This window comes from Pieris napi, chromosome 1, assembly GCF_905475465.1.
Source record: "Pieris napi chromosome 1, ilPieNapi1.2, whole genome shotgun sequence".
NCBI lineage: Eukaryota > Metazoa > Arthropoda > Insecta > Lepidoptera > Pieridae > Pieris > Pieris napi.
The window spans coordinates 5,587,749-5,600,554 of NC_062234.1; the positions used below are offsets into that span (position 1 = coordinate 5,587,749).

Genomic DNA, 12,806 nt, shown 5'->3' on the forward strand with positions numbered 1-12,806 from the left:
AAGAAACAGCAAACCGATTTTGAGATTTTCACTTCATAACTTCATTATTTAGTACACAGTATTACTATTAAACAAAAACCTGAAGATCTTGAAAAAAAATAGTAAGTTTTTTTATATTAGTTATGTACCCAGTGTAGCGCTTTATATTCTAATAAATTTAATAGATAGTCATTATTATAATAAAATAATATGTCTATAGATACTGATGTTATTTACATTAAAAACAAGAAAAAAACCCAATAAAAGTTTGCTAAGGTTGAATAATTTTAACTAACAATAATATTTTAATATAATTTATTAAATCAGGTATTATTGATCTGGATATAGCGGATTGCTTCTTTTGTAGAGCGCTTTCTCATTTTCGCAGATAGTGCCATTGTTGGCATTGGCTGATACGAAAGCTGACGGACTGTGGGGACATCACACTGTTAATCCGGACGAAGTATAGGTGACAAAGGACAAAGTACAAACGCGCCCTTGTTGCGAACGGTGGCTACGTGTTTACGGGGAATAATAGTGTAATTGGGGAAGGACAATGGACATGCCAATATTAAACGTGACGTCTAGATGTTTGACGGCAAAACTAATAATGTACTCTGTGGCCCATGTCTAGATACACACAGTATTAAATTATACGTGATCCAAATTGTCACTGTCAGCTTACAAACTGACAGTAACTCAGATTATAAGCCCCACCCCAAGGCCACGTTTAAAAAAAAATCGTATGTTCGTTTTAAAATGGCTGTCGACTGAAATCTTTATTGTTAGACTGTCAAATTCAGTCAATTTCGTTATTTTCGTTATGACTCAAGTTTAGTGTTTTGTCGTCTCCAAATGATAAAGTGTTTACATAGGAACTCGTACATGTACATAATTTTTCACAATGAACGGATTAAGTTTTAGTGAGCTATGTTGCTTGTTTTGTTGTCCGCCATGCCCTGGAAAAATTGCAGCCAAACTTGCTTTTCTGCCTCCTGAACCCACGTATGCATTCACACCTGATGAAACTGGATCGAAATTCTCTATGACTCTCGGTGAGAGAGCTGAATGGCAATATTCAGAACGAGAAAAAGAAAACATAGAAGGATTTTATTCTAGAACTACTAGAGGAAACCGAATTGCATGTCTCTTTGTTCGATGTAGTCCCAATGCTCGGTTTACTATCTTGTTTTCACATGGGAATGCCGTGGATCTAGGACAAATGAGTAGTTTTTATTTAGGTTTAGGTACTAGAATAAACTGCAACATATTTAGTTATGACTACTCTGGATATGGTGTAAGCGGTGGAAAGCCGTCAGAAAAAAACTTGTATGCTGATATTGATGCCGCCTGGCAGGCTTTGCGTACTCGTTATGGCATCAGCCCGGAAAATATTATACTATATGGGCAGAGTATTGGTACTGTGCCAACAGTGGATTTAGCTGCTCGTTATGAGGTGGGAGCTGTAGTTCTTCATTCTCCATTAATGTCTGGTATGCGAGTTGCCTTTCCTAACACTAAGAGGACCTGGTTTTTTGATGCTTTCCCAAGGTAAAAACCTGTGTAAATAAATTCTAATGACTCATTATTCATTCAGGAAGAAGCATTAATATGAACAAAAGATTAACCTTTAAGGAAGTAAAATTACGCATAAGTACATTAATGTTAATTCTTAATTAACTGTGTATACTTTAAATTTTTAAACCACATACTCATAACAATAAAATTAAACACATCTCAAAATGAAAAGCTAATGTAGGTTTGTATGCACCTAATTACCTCAAAAAGTTATCAATAGAAAGGACACAAATGTATCTATACCCTTTTTTCCATTATGAATTATCACTTCAAACAAAAGCAATTATTTTAGTTATTTTCCAATTATTTTCTTCTGGATGCATACTCATACTTCATAAAGTAATACATAGTAAAAACTACTATTTCATAAACAAAATAATTAAAATTAATAGGTATAATTAAGTGGAAATAATGTGATAGGTCTGATAAAGTATGTTGTTTTGTAGAATTATATAATATGGAAATATGGTCATTCAAGGATTATAATTCTATTTTACAAAATTTGTTACCGGTTTATTATATTTGATATTCCTGAATAGTTTATTACTTTTTTTCAAATGTGTATGTTTTGTATATGATTTTTCAGTATTGACAAGATTCCAAAAGTAACCTCTCCAGTCCTTGTGATTCATGGAACAGAAGATGAGGTGATTGATTTTTCTCATGGTCTTGCAATTTATGAGCGCTGCCCTCGTGCTGTGGAACCATTATGGGTTGAGGTATGGGTAAAATGCTTTTTATGCTGCTTCTATTATGCTTCTATTTTTAAATTTTTCATTATATTCCAGGGAGCTGGGCATAATGATGTAGAACTGTTTAACCAATATTTAGAAAGACTGAAGAGGTTTGTCTCTGTGGAATTGCTCAACTGACATAGACTGCCGGCCTCAGGCCATAATATTCAAGGTACTAATCAATAATATTAAGTTTATTTAATAGTACCGAAGACAATTTCAGTGATAGACATTGTAGTGGGATGGTGACACTTAGAAGCAATCAATAAAATTATGTTATCTAAGGAACAATTTGAAATTCAATCATTGTGTAAATAACATTTTGTTATTTTTATATTTTGGATATAAATCATTAATAGGTATTGGTATCAGCGTTTGAAGATATAATCAATAACAGACACTACATGCTACTAGATGGTGTTATACTTCAATTAATAGCAACAAATTATTGAATAAAATGGGAGGGTAAGGGGAGTGTTGCATAAAGATAGGAATGTATGTGTCCATCATTCGTCTAAGTAGCGTCTTCCCTGTACGTCTCTACCCTAACAATCGAGATATATTATATGTACTTAAATATATTTTTGGCCAAACATTATTTATTTATCTTTAGTAAATGAATAAAACCGATGGCAATTTAAAAATCTAAATGTAACTGTGAAAAGACAAAAACATATTTTTCTTCAATTGTCTATTATAGTATTAATAGGTAATTAAACAATAATAAAAATATATACATTGACAAATAATAAAATATAAACTTAGCTTTTAAATGCATCGTCTGCAATAGCTCATTAGTAATTTTAATGGAACAAAAACATGCAATAATGTCAATATATCTTATGCCATTCTGTACAGGACTGTACAGTGTACGTGCAAGTCATAACACGAGACAATGTACCTATAGCTAGCTTTAGTTATATACTTTTTTATATAAAAAATATTGTATGCATAACAAACATATGAAAATTACACTATAATGCTGCGCTACGCATAATAAAGTTTCGCATAGTATAATTTTTGACCGATATTTAAATTAAATCGGTTTCCATATACAGTCAAAACCGTTTACAACGACCTATCGGTTATTACAACCAGATTGTATGGTCCCGTCCGAATCCCTAGTAAACTATTCAGTAAACAAACTGCTTATAACAACATCGGATACAGCGACATATCGCTTACAACGACGAAATTTTATCGATATTCATCGGATATAACGACCAACCGCTTCTTGTCTCAGCAAAACAAAACAATACAAACGATTTTAAATCTTATTTAAAGGCTTTGAATGAATATTTAGGCATATTATTACCTACACACTTTCTCCCAACGAACAGTTTCAGCAAACAACGATTTCGGAGGCTGTAATGGTAGCTGTACACACTCGGCGAGACACCCCGAGACAGGCCGAGGGCGAGAGTGTACAGTAGAGCTCTCGTCTCGCCTCGCTTCCTCGCAGTCGGTCTCGCCTCTCTCGGTCGCCTGTCGGTTTTTTGCGCACGAGTCAAAGGGTCTCACGAGTAAAACGAGAGCGACCTGTACACACTCGTTCAATCACTTGCTCGATGACTGTGGTTGTGACAGGACGTATCGCACAATGTGGTCTAACGAACGCGAATTAGAGTTTTTGGAGTGTTACCAAAGGGAATCGTTGTTATGGAATCCGAAGGATGTAGGACACAAAAATAAACAATCTCTACATGATGCTTGGATGCGAATAAGCCGGCCGATGGATATCCCAATTGAGGAACTAAAGAAAAAGCGAGATTCACTCATGGCTACGTACCGTGGACGTAACTTTATGAACCTAATTACCTATTTCTGTTGCGGTGCATAGTAACCATCCACCATCTTCTTCTTCGCCATGGCTTCGTAATTTTTTTTTATGGTAAACGTGAAGAAAATTATAATAACTTATTGCACAAAGACAAACAGCAGCAGCGGTTTCCACGTCCATTATTAACGGTGTTTTAAATACAAATAACGTAACGAGTGTGTACAGGCTGCGCTCTTCTCTCGGTCCTCTCGGTCGAGACTCTCGGCGAGAGGCTCTCGCCGAGTGTGTACAGCCACCATAACAATTTTGCAAAAATTTGTTGCCTTTAACGAACAGTTTGATACTGGTGATACTTATACCTTGAGGAGTATGAAACGTAAAATGCAAAAAATATTTGAGACTGGGCTTTAAAAATAGACCAAAATGACTGATTACTTTTGTACTTAATTATTTCGTAATAAATATTTTTGTTTCTTTTTTGACTCGTTTACATATTATAATATTAACATACCATATCATAACCCATACCTACCTATTCTAGATAGATAACTATGATAATATAACAATGTATTGTACATACATATGAACTGTACTTGTGTATATATATGACATTGCTTATAACGACTATCGGATATAACGTCGGCAACTATACGGTCCCTTCAATGTCGTTATAAACGGTTTTGACTGTACATACTTTCTTACTTTGCATATAGATATTTCATTGACACATGGAGTAGCAATGGAAGCGTTCCGATTATTTGGTGTTTGTATACGCAAAGGTGTTTTTAGAGTTGCGTTACTTTTAACTTACAAATAATATAGTACCTACCGTCTGTTAGTTGCGGTTTTTTATTCTTTGGGAACGACAGTTTAAAAATACGACATCCTTATATAATACGTCCACGCTTTGTTCCTGAAAAAAATATATCCTTAATGCGATCTAGCTCTGTATTTTGTAATACTATTGTTAGACAATCTATAATAATCCAGGGCTTAATTCACGGTTATACGTTATTATTATTACCTTATTGTGTTACTAATAACGACCAGTAATTAATATAGATCTATCTGAACGAATTAGACATTTTATAGTCTAAGTTAAGTTTTTCTCGCAATTGCCATAAAATATATCAATTTATTTATCAATAATCATATCCTATATATAGATATATAGTCCATTGAAATGTTACAATTTGAGGGCCAAACGGAACATTTGTTAGAGGACGCAATTTTATTTATGGAACCTGTAGGGGAGGTCAATACAACCTAAACCCAAGTTTGTGGGGTTGGCCCTTGTGATGAGGAAGAAGAAACAGCTGAATCTTCGAGGGCTACGTATAATGGTAGGGGAGCCCACGATGCTAAATGGGGATTTACTCGAGCGTCGTAGAGACCTATTGGGATGCAAAGCTTAGATAAAAAGAAGAAAAAAATGTTATATGATAAATTCCTTTTCATCGGTGGGGGAAGCGGCTATAGATAGTTAAATATGTAAAAAAAAACTGTTGCATGGACATCCTCGAGCGCGTCAGATATTGATAGCATCTATGCCCTACGTATTTTTAATAATGTACGTATGTTAATCTGATCGTTTGCATGATGCGGGTGGTTGTAATTAAGGGTTGAAAATTAAAAAAAAAAAAATTTATCGAGCGCGTCAGATTTTCTAAGGGAGTGTTAAGTGCACCAAAAAAAAGCTCTCATTCACTAATCTGACGATTTCGATGGGACGCAAACCCACAGCCATTTTCTTAATTTGCAAAAAAAAATCGCAATTTTGAAATACTCAAGCGCGTCAGATTAAGATATATGTGGTTCATCTTTATGTTCTAAACGTACTGTCTCATAATCTGACGATTATCTAGAGGGATTCGCCTGATCTGCCAAAAAAAAAATAGTAAAACGGTTCACCTAAAGGGCCATCCCTGCAACTTCCCGCTAATTCCATTCCTGGGCGCTTAAAATTGATATTTTGAGCTCGCTGAGTTCAAAGAAATAACATTTCTATGCATTTGAGCTCTCCCAGCTCGAAAGTCTGATAGAAGTTTCATAGAACACTATTTTTGGAATTTTCAAACCGCAATAACTTTTGAATGGATCAAGCAATTTTCACGCGGTTGGCGGCATTCGACGCAGTTTTATCATCCTCATAAATAATTTTGCAATTTTAATTGATCGAACCACAAATTTCGGAGTAATCCCGAAAAAACACTTATTCGCGTTTCTTTCGTGTACGATATCTCTCGAACGAATCAACCGCTTTTGACCAGCTTGGTGGCGATCGACGTGGTTTTTCAAGCTCAAAGGCGGATTAGTTTTTGAAGTTGATCGATAAAGAAACCACTTTAAAAAAAAATATTTTTTATTTTTTTAAGATTTTTCAAAATTTTGAAAAATTTGCGGGAAGTTGCAGGGATGGCCCTTTAGGTGAACCGTTTTACTATTTTTTTTTTGGCAGATCAGGCGAATCCCTCTAGATAATCGTCAGATTATGAGACAGTACGTTTAGAACATAAAGATGAACCACATATATCTTAATCTGACGCGCTTGAGTATTTCAAAATTGCGATTTTTTTTTGCAAATTAAGAAAATGGCTGTGGGTTTGCGTCCCATCGAAATCGTCAGATTAGTGAATGAGAGCTTTTTTTTGGTGCACTTAACACTCCCTTAGAAAATCTGACGCGCTCGATAAATTTTTTTTTTTTAATTTTCAACCCTTAATTACAACCACCCGCATCATGCAAACGATCAGATTAACATACGTACATTATTAAAAATACGTAGGGCATAGATGCTATCAATATCTGACGCGCTCGAGGATGTCCATGCAACAGTTTTTTTTAAAATATTTAACTATCTATAGCCGCTTCCCCCACCGATGAAAAGGAATTTATCATATAACATTTTTTTCTTCTTTTTATCTAAGCTTTGCATCCCAATAGGTCTCTACGACGCTCGAGTAAATCCCCATTTAGCATCGTGGGCTCCCCTACCATTATACGTAGCCCTCGAAGATTCAGCTGTTTCTTCTTCCTCATCACAAGGGCCAACCCCACAAACTTGGGTTTAGGTTGTATTGACCTCCCCTACAGGTTCCATAAATAAAATTGCGTCCTCTAACAAATGTTCCGTTTGGCCCTCAAATTGTAACATTTCAATGGACTATATATCTATATATAGGATATGATTATTGATAAATAAATTGATATATTTTATGGCAATTGCGAGAAAAACTTAACTTAGACTATAAAATGTCTAATTCGTTCAGATAGATCTATATTAATTACTGGTCGTTATTAGTAACACAATAAGGTAATAATAATAACGTATAACCGTGAATTAAGCCCTGGATTATTATAGATTGTCTAACAATAGTATTACAAAATACAGAGCTAGATCGCATTAAGGATATATTTTTTTCCACCACTTTAAAAAAAAATATTTTTTATTTTTTTAAGATTTTTCAAAATTTCTCAAAATCTATCGGTCCGAATCGGTTCAAATTCACAGGAAATGTAATTTTGAGGGAAATATTTAGAACGCCGTTTAGTAGATTCCGATCGGTTTAAGGAAATGTAGGCATCACGCAGCTGCACGCATTTAACTTTATCGACGAATTTTTGTTATTTCGGCTTGCGGAAATCGTCAGATTATATATTTTTCATTATTCTTGAATTATTTCCTTCAAAATAAAAAAAAAATTTGCTACGCTCGAGAATGTCGAGATGACGTTTTTTTTTTACAACTTTGTTGCCCTCCCCTTTTTTTCCGTCACTCTCAAATTGTCAGATTAGTGGAATATACACTTTTTAGGATGTAATTAACTCACCCTACCTTAATCTGACGCGCTCGGGAATTTCTGATGGTCAATTTTTTTTTACTAAACTGATCCTGTCTCCTTCACGTGCGGCTTTATATATGGGCCTCATATTTTGTGGAGGTACTTAACCGGGTACAAGGTATCCCCCTATATATTAATCTGCCGCGCTTTAGTAAATCCCGAAATCCCCTCTTGGGCTCCCCTACCATAAAATAATAATAATAGTCGTAGAAGGCAGATGTTCATTTGTCCCCAAACGGTAACTCGGACCTTTTTTCCTGCTAAACATTCTCCAAAATGTACACTCCTCATAGAAATTATTGTAAGAAACAGTTATTCTTTTAAGTTCTGTTGTAAGGAAAGAGTCAGTAATAAATAAGTAAAATTGTTGGAATTGAACAAATATCCAAAAATTTGTTTAAAATAAACGAGAGATCATAAAAGTTAAGTAAAAATGTTGTTTCGACTGGCTTGTCATGATCATTGACGAACCCGGTCAACTTTGGAGCGCTGTAACAGCGTTTCCAACTAACGAAATTAAAAAAAATAAATAGAGAAAAAATCTTCAGAAAGAGATCCTCTACAAAATTGTTCTGACATTACTTTTTGATAAATACAAAAGTAAAAAAGTTATTAAGCAAAAAATGAAATTTTTTCACTTTTTCACTCATAACTTCATTCATGCGGCGGTTGAACAGGTATGTTCACGGAACATGAAGTAGGATTGTGTCGAAACGTCTGTCCACTTTAGTATAAAAAAAAATCAATTGCGTTAAGAGTAACATTTATCACCTCAAGAATTGCATAAACATTAACACATCCTTAGCTTAAATGGTTACGTGATACCTTTTGGTAAATAAGACATTTTTAAAGACAAAAACATTTTCGAAATAGCTTATGTTGTTTGTAAAATGATTACAGGTGAAGACCTAAATCCCGCTTCCACTCTTAGCTCTGGGACATCTAGTTCGGCAACAGAAAGACTACTCTAGCTAGCGGGGGCCGGGCCCAGCCGGGCCGGCCCCAACAAAAAATCTACAATTGGTTCTTCGAGCACGCAACATCTCGACAAGAACATAGACAATCAGGAGTTATCTGCTGCGAGCGCCAACAGTCCGCGTTCAATCGCTCACAACATCAGTATCAATGTGACAGATATCGATTCGCCTGCGGGTGTTCGTCGTCGAATTCACTTACGGTCCCTCAGTGATGTAACACCAGCGGGCCGATCGCCTGGCGCCCGGCCGCGCTCCCACTCGGAACGACCTCACGTTTCTCCCGGACCCTCTCCCGCTGTCTCCCTCGCTCCTTCTCCGTCGCCTCGTATTCCCCCACCGTCTCCACATCTAGTGACAGCTCTATATCCACGTGTCGTTCGCAGTGAAAGATCGTCACCGGATGCTTCTTTGCACGCTCTCGTCGATGATCCTCGCCCTAAAACGAATGCTTTAACCGTCGTCAACGATCCATGGAGAAAGATGAGCGAAGTGGATTTGAAAAGTGCGGCCCGGCGCAGACGCCCGACGGCGCGCGCTTCGCTCGAATCGAGCAACACCGTGGACCCGTGGGTACGGAATCCGGCGTCACGGACGGGTTCTCGTGACGAGTTGCGGGCCCGGCGCGGCAAACTGGAACGTTCGGCTGCGGTGGCGTGTGAATCGTGTGGCAGTGGGGCTTGTGAGTGGTGGGCGGCGCGTGCGGCAGGAGATTGTACATGCGCGAGTCTGTCGCCCGCGCGCTTAGCGCCACGACCGCCCCCGCCGAGGGCGCTTTCGGACGACGAGAGCCGCCCACGACGACTCTTCAAGTCGGCCTCTCAAAAGATAATCTGCTCGTCTCTCGAGAGGGACACCACCGCCCCCACTGCTGATCCTTTGCTCGAGACCACGTGTTGATTTTACTGTTCTAAGTTATAGCGACTATCTCTTGTGATCTAACTACGCCTATGGCTATGTGACTTGTGATTCGGTTTTGTATCGTGTTCATTAAGCGTGTTTCTCTTTCGATGTATGAGTATTATTAGTACGAATTTTTATATTCCTATTTTTAAGATTTCAAAATTATAAATGTAATTGTAATGTATCATATTATTATAGAGAGGTTACATTTATGGTATATTGTAATATTATTGTTTTGCTATGATCTTGAAATTCGGAGATTGTGTATAATTTGATGGCTGAATGTGAACTGCTGATAGCATTTTAATAACATAATATTTGTAGACTATATAATTATTTGTAGTTATTAAATCACGACCACATTCTTGTAAATGACATATTGCTAGTTCCTATGTTATTTTACACCTTTTATTATTCAACGCACATTGAAGCAATTCCTATTCGGTAACTAGAGAATTTATTATTAATTTTTGACAACTATAACAGAACATGAATTAAGAACTGTATTGTTATAAATTTTACGATAAAATGTTTTTATATTCTAATGAAGTTAAAGCAATAGCACAATTATTATTAACATATTAGTGATAAAAAATTTAATACCACTAATTACCTAAATGTTAAATTGTAATATATTAATTGATTAAATGCAAATTAGATTAATTAAGCTGTCAATAACTAATTTGAATATGATTTTTATACACAGTTTATTTATACCCAAAGTGGGCTTCCATTTCAAATGCTGACATTGTTAACTAATTTATGAAAAAAATAATTTAGGCGTCATAAACTAACCTATATTGCTGATTAATTTATATTGTGCTATTGGCTTTTATATTGTAAAAAACATATCATCCAAATAGTTTAAAAATTTTGTTTCAGTCCTTTGTGCAGTTGTATTTTACATTTATATATAACATTTTATTAAATAAACATAAAATATATCATTATTCAATAATTCATGTTTGTATTCATACATTAAATCACACCATGTATATTGGAGACTGATAATTTCCTCCCAACTAATGTGCTTTAATGAGCAGTAGATTGGACTTGTTATCTCAATAAATGCTAAATATAATATGAAACCCAAACTTATTAATTAACTACTTTGTCAGTAAATTTATGTTACCTAATTTTCCATTATAGACGCTATATGAATATAAAAGACACTCATATGTTCCATATATCCTCCATATGACCTTTTTTGCATAATAATTTATATTTTTTGTTAATAATATAAGAGTTTTGAATTAATATTTTAAATGAATGATGAATCCTTCATGGATTATAAATTTAAATCTAAATAAATAATACTAATTTAATTATTAATTACTAAATAAATAATTTCATTTAATGCTTGAATTTTTAAAAACTCTATGTTAACTCAAAATATTCAATGCCAATGCCCTGTTTAATATTTACTTTTTCCATTGTTTAAAAATCATGTATGTATTTGCATGTTTTAGCGCACTTGTGTAGAAAATTTGACTTTTTTATTTAAGAAAGTCTCCATTTGAAATATACAAAATAAGAAAAACTGCTTAGTAGGTTTAAAATATAATTTTTATTTGTGTGACAACTCAACAACTAAAATTCATGTAGAGCCATCATTTTCTACAGTTAATTTAATTATTGGGCACAATCTTGATGCAACATTTTGTCACCATACTCTCAACAGGTTAAATAAGATTTGATTTACGTTTATCTTTGATAAATGTTGCAGCCTTCTCAGCAACAAGCTCTGAGGATTTTAAAATAAATGCATGACTGACTTTCATTTCAATTAAACATATTTCTGGCTCATACATTTTTAAATCTTCTATGTATGCTAAGGGAACCCAATTATCTGTTTTACTGTATATAACATTAGTTAAATGTTTTATGTTATTAATTGCATCTTTATTTAGATTAGTAACAGTATCCATTTCATCAAAAGCTAAAATTAAAACTTTTTCCATAACATTTGGCTCTATGACTTTTGCTATTCGTTCAGAGTAGTGGGATGGTAAGGAATGCCATGACAAGTATAAATATATCAAGTACCTATTTATCCAATGTGGAAGTATTCCTAACAGCTTAAGAAATATTAAGAGTAGACAATATATTCTTCTTATGAACAAATTAAGGAATCTTCCATTTGGACTTTCTGCCATTTTTTGTATAGTAGGAAATAATAAGTTAATTGATGAAACCCTTGAAACGAGTTCAGGATTCCTGTCTAGTAACTCTATTATCTGCCAGCAACCAATGGAATGTCCAATTAAATGCAATTTACTCTTCTTACTTATGTAGTTTGATATGAGTTCGTGTTTATGTGCAATTTGACCATTAAGATTAAAAGAATTGCCGTCACTTGTTAAAGTCTCAGATGTTTCAACTGAAATCTCTTCATGACCTGCTTGTCCTAAAACAATACCGTAAGTTTTGTTATGATTCAAACTATAATGTCGTTAATTCATAGGGTGGTGCTTTTTTAATTAGAATTTATATAATTTTTTAAATTAGTGAACTACTTACCGATTACACAAACTGGCATTGCTAGGTTTTTATGCAGTTCTTGACCAAATTCAGAGTAAAAATCGACTAACCCAGGATTACCAGTTACACAAATAATACATTCATCTACATCGTTATTAAAGGGGTCACCCCAAAGTAATAAGCTACTTTGGACCCCATTTAGAGTTTTCAATACTCTCTTCATACTCTCGATTTAAAATTATGGCTCAGCTGCTCAGCAGCAATTTTAACTGTGTTACACCGTTCAGTAATCAGGGGCCTACCATAAGCTTTCTTAAAACGATCCAATTGAGATGCTGACGAGTTTAGGATCATAAATGAAATAGGAAGTTTTTGTACTATGACCTATAAAGTATAATCTGTTATCTGACACGTATTGGAATTTGGAAGTAAGGAATAGGGATGCTCGAATCTCGATGATTATTGATGTTGAAACTTGAAAGCAAAAACATAGATGTTGCTATATGAAAAATATCGTAACATCGATTTTCGATTC

At 34.8% G+C, this 12,806-nt stretch overlaps 2 protein-coding genes across 2 annotated transcripts; one reads left to right on the plus strand and one right to left on the minus strand.

Moving 5' to 3' along the window:
- The first annotated feature begins 690 nt into the window (after positions 1–690).
- LOC125063373 (alpha/beta hydrolase domain-containing protein 17B) lies at positions 691–10,878 on the plus strand. Its single transcript, XM_047669785.1, has 4 exons — positions 691–1,530; positions 2,144–2,276; positions 2,346–2,463; positions 8,814–10,878. The coding sequence occupies exons 1-3, from the start codon at positions 884–886 to the stop codon at positions 2,427–2,429; spliced, it is 864 nt and encodes a 287-aa protein (XP_047525741.1). The 5' UTR covers positions 691–883; the 3' UTR covers positions 2,430–2,463; positions 8,814–10,878.
- A 460-nt stretch (positions 10,879–11,338) lies between these two features.
- On the minus strand, positions 11,339–12,519 carry LOC125063361 (lipid droplet-associated hydrolase). Its single transcript, XM_047669776.1, has 2 exons — positions 12,311–12,519; positions 11,339–12,197 (listed from the first exon to the last, which is right to left on the minus strand). The coding sequence occupies exons 1-2, from the start codon at positions 12,492–12,494 to the stop codon at positions 11,473–11,475; spliced, it is 909 nt and encodes a 302-aa protein (XP_047525732.1). The 5' UTR covers positions 12,495–12,519; the 3' UTR covers positions 11,339–11,472.
- Between the last annotated feature and the right edge of the window lie 287 nt (positions 12,520–12,806).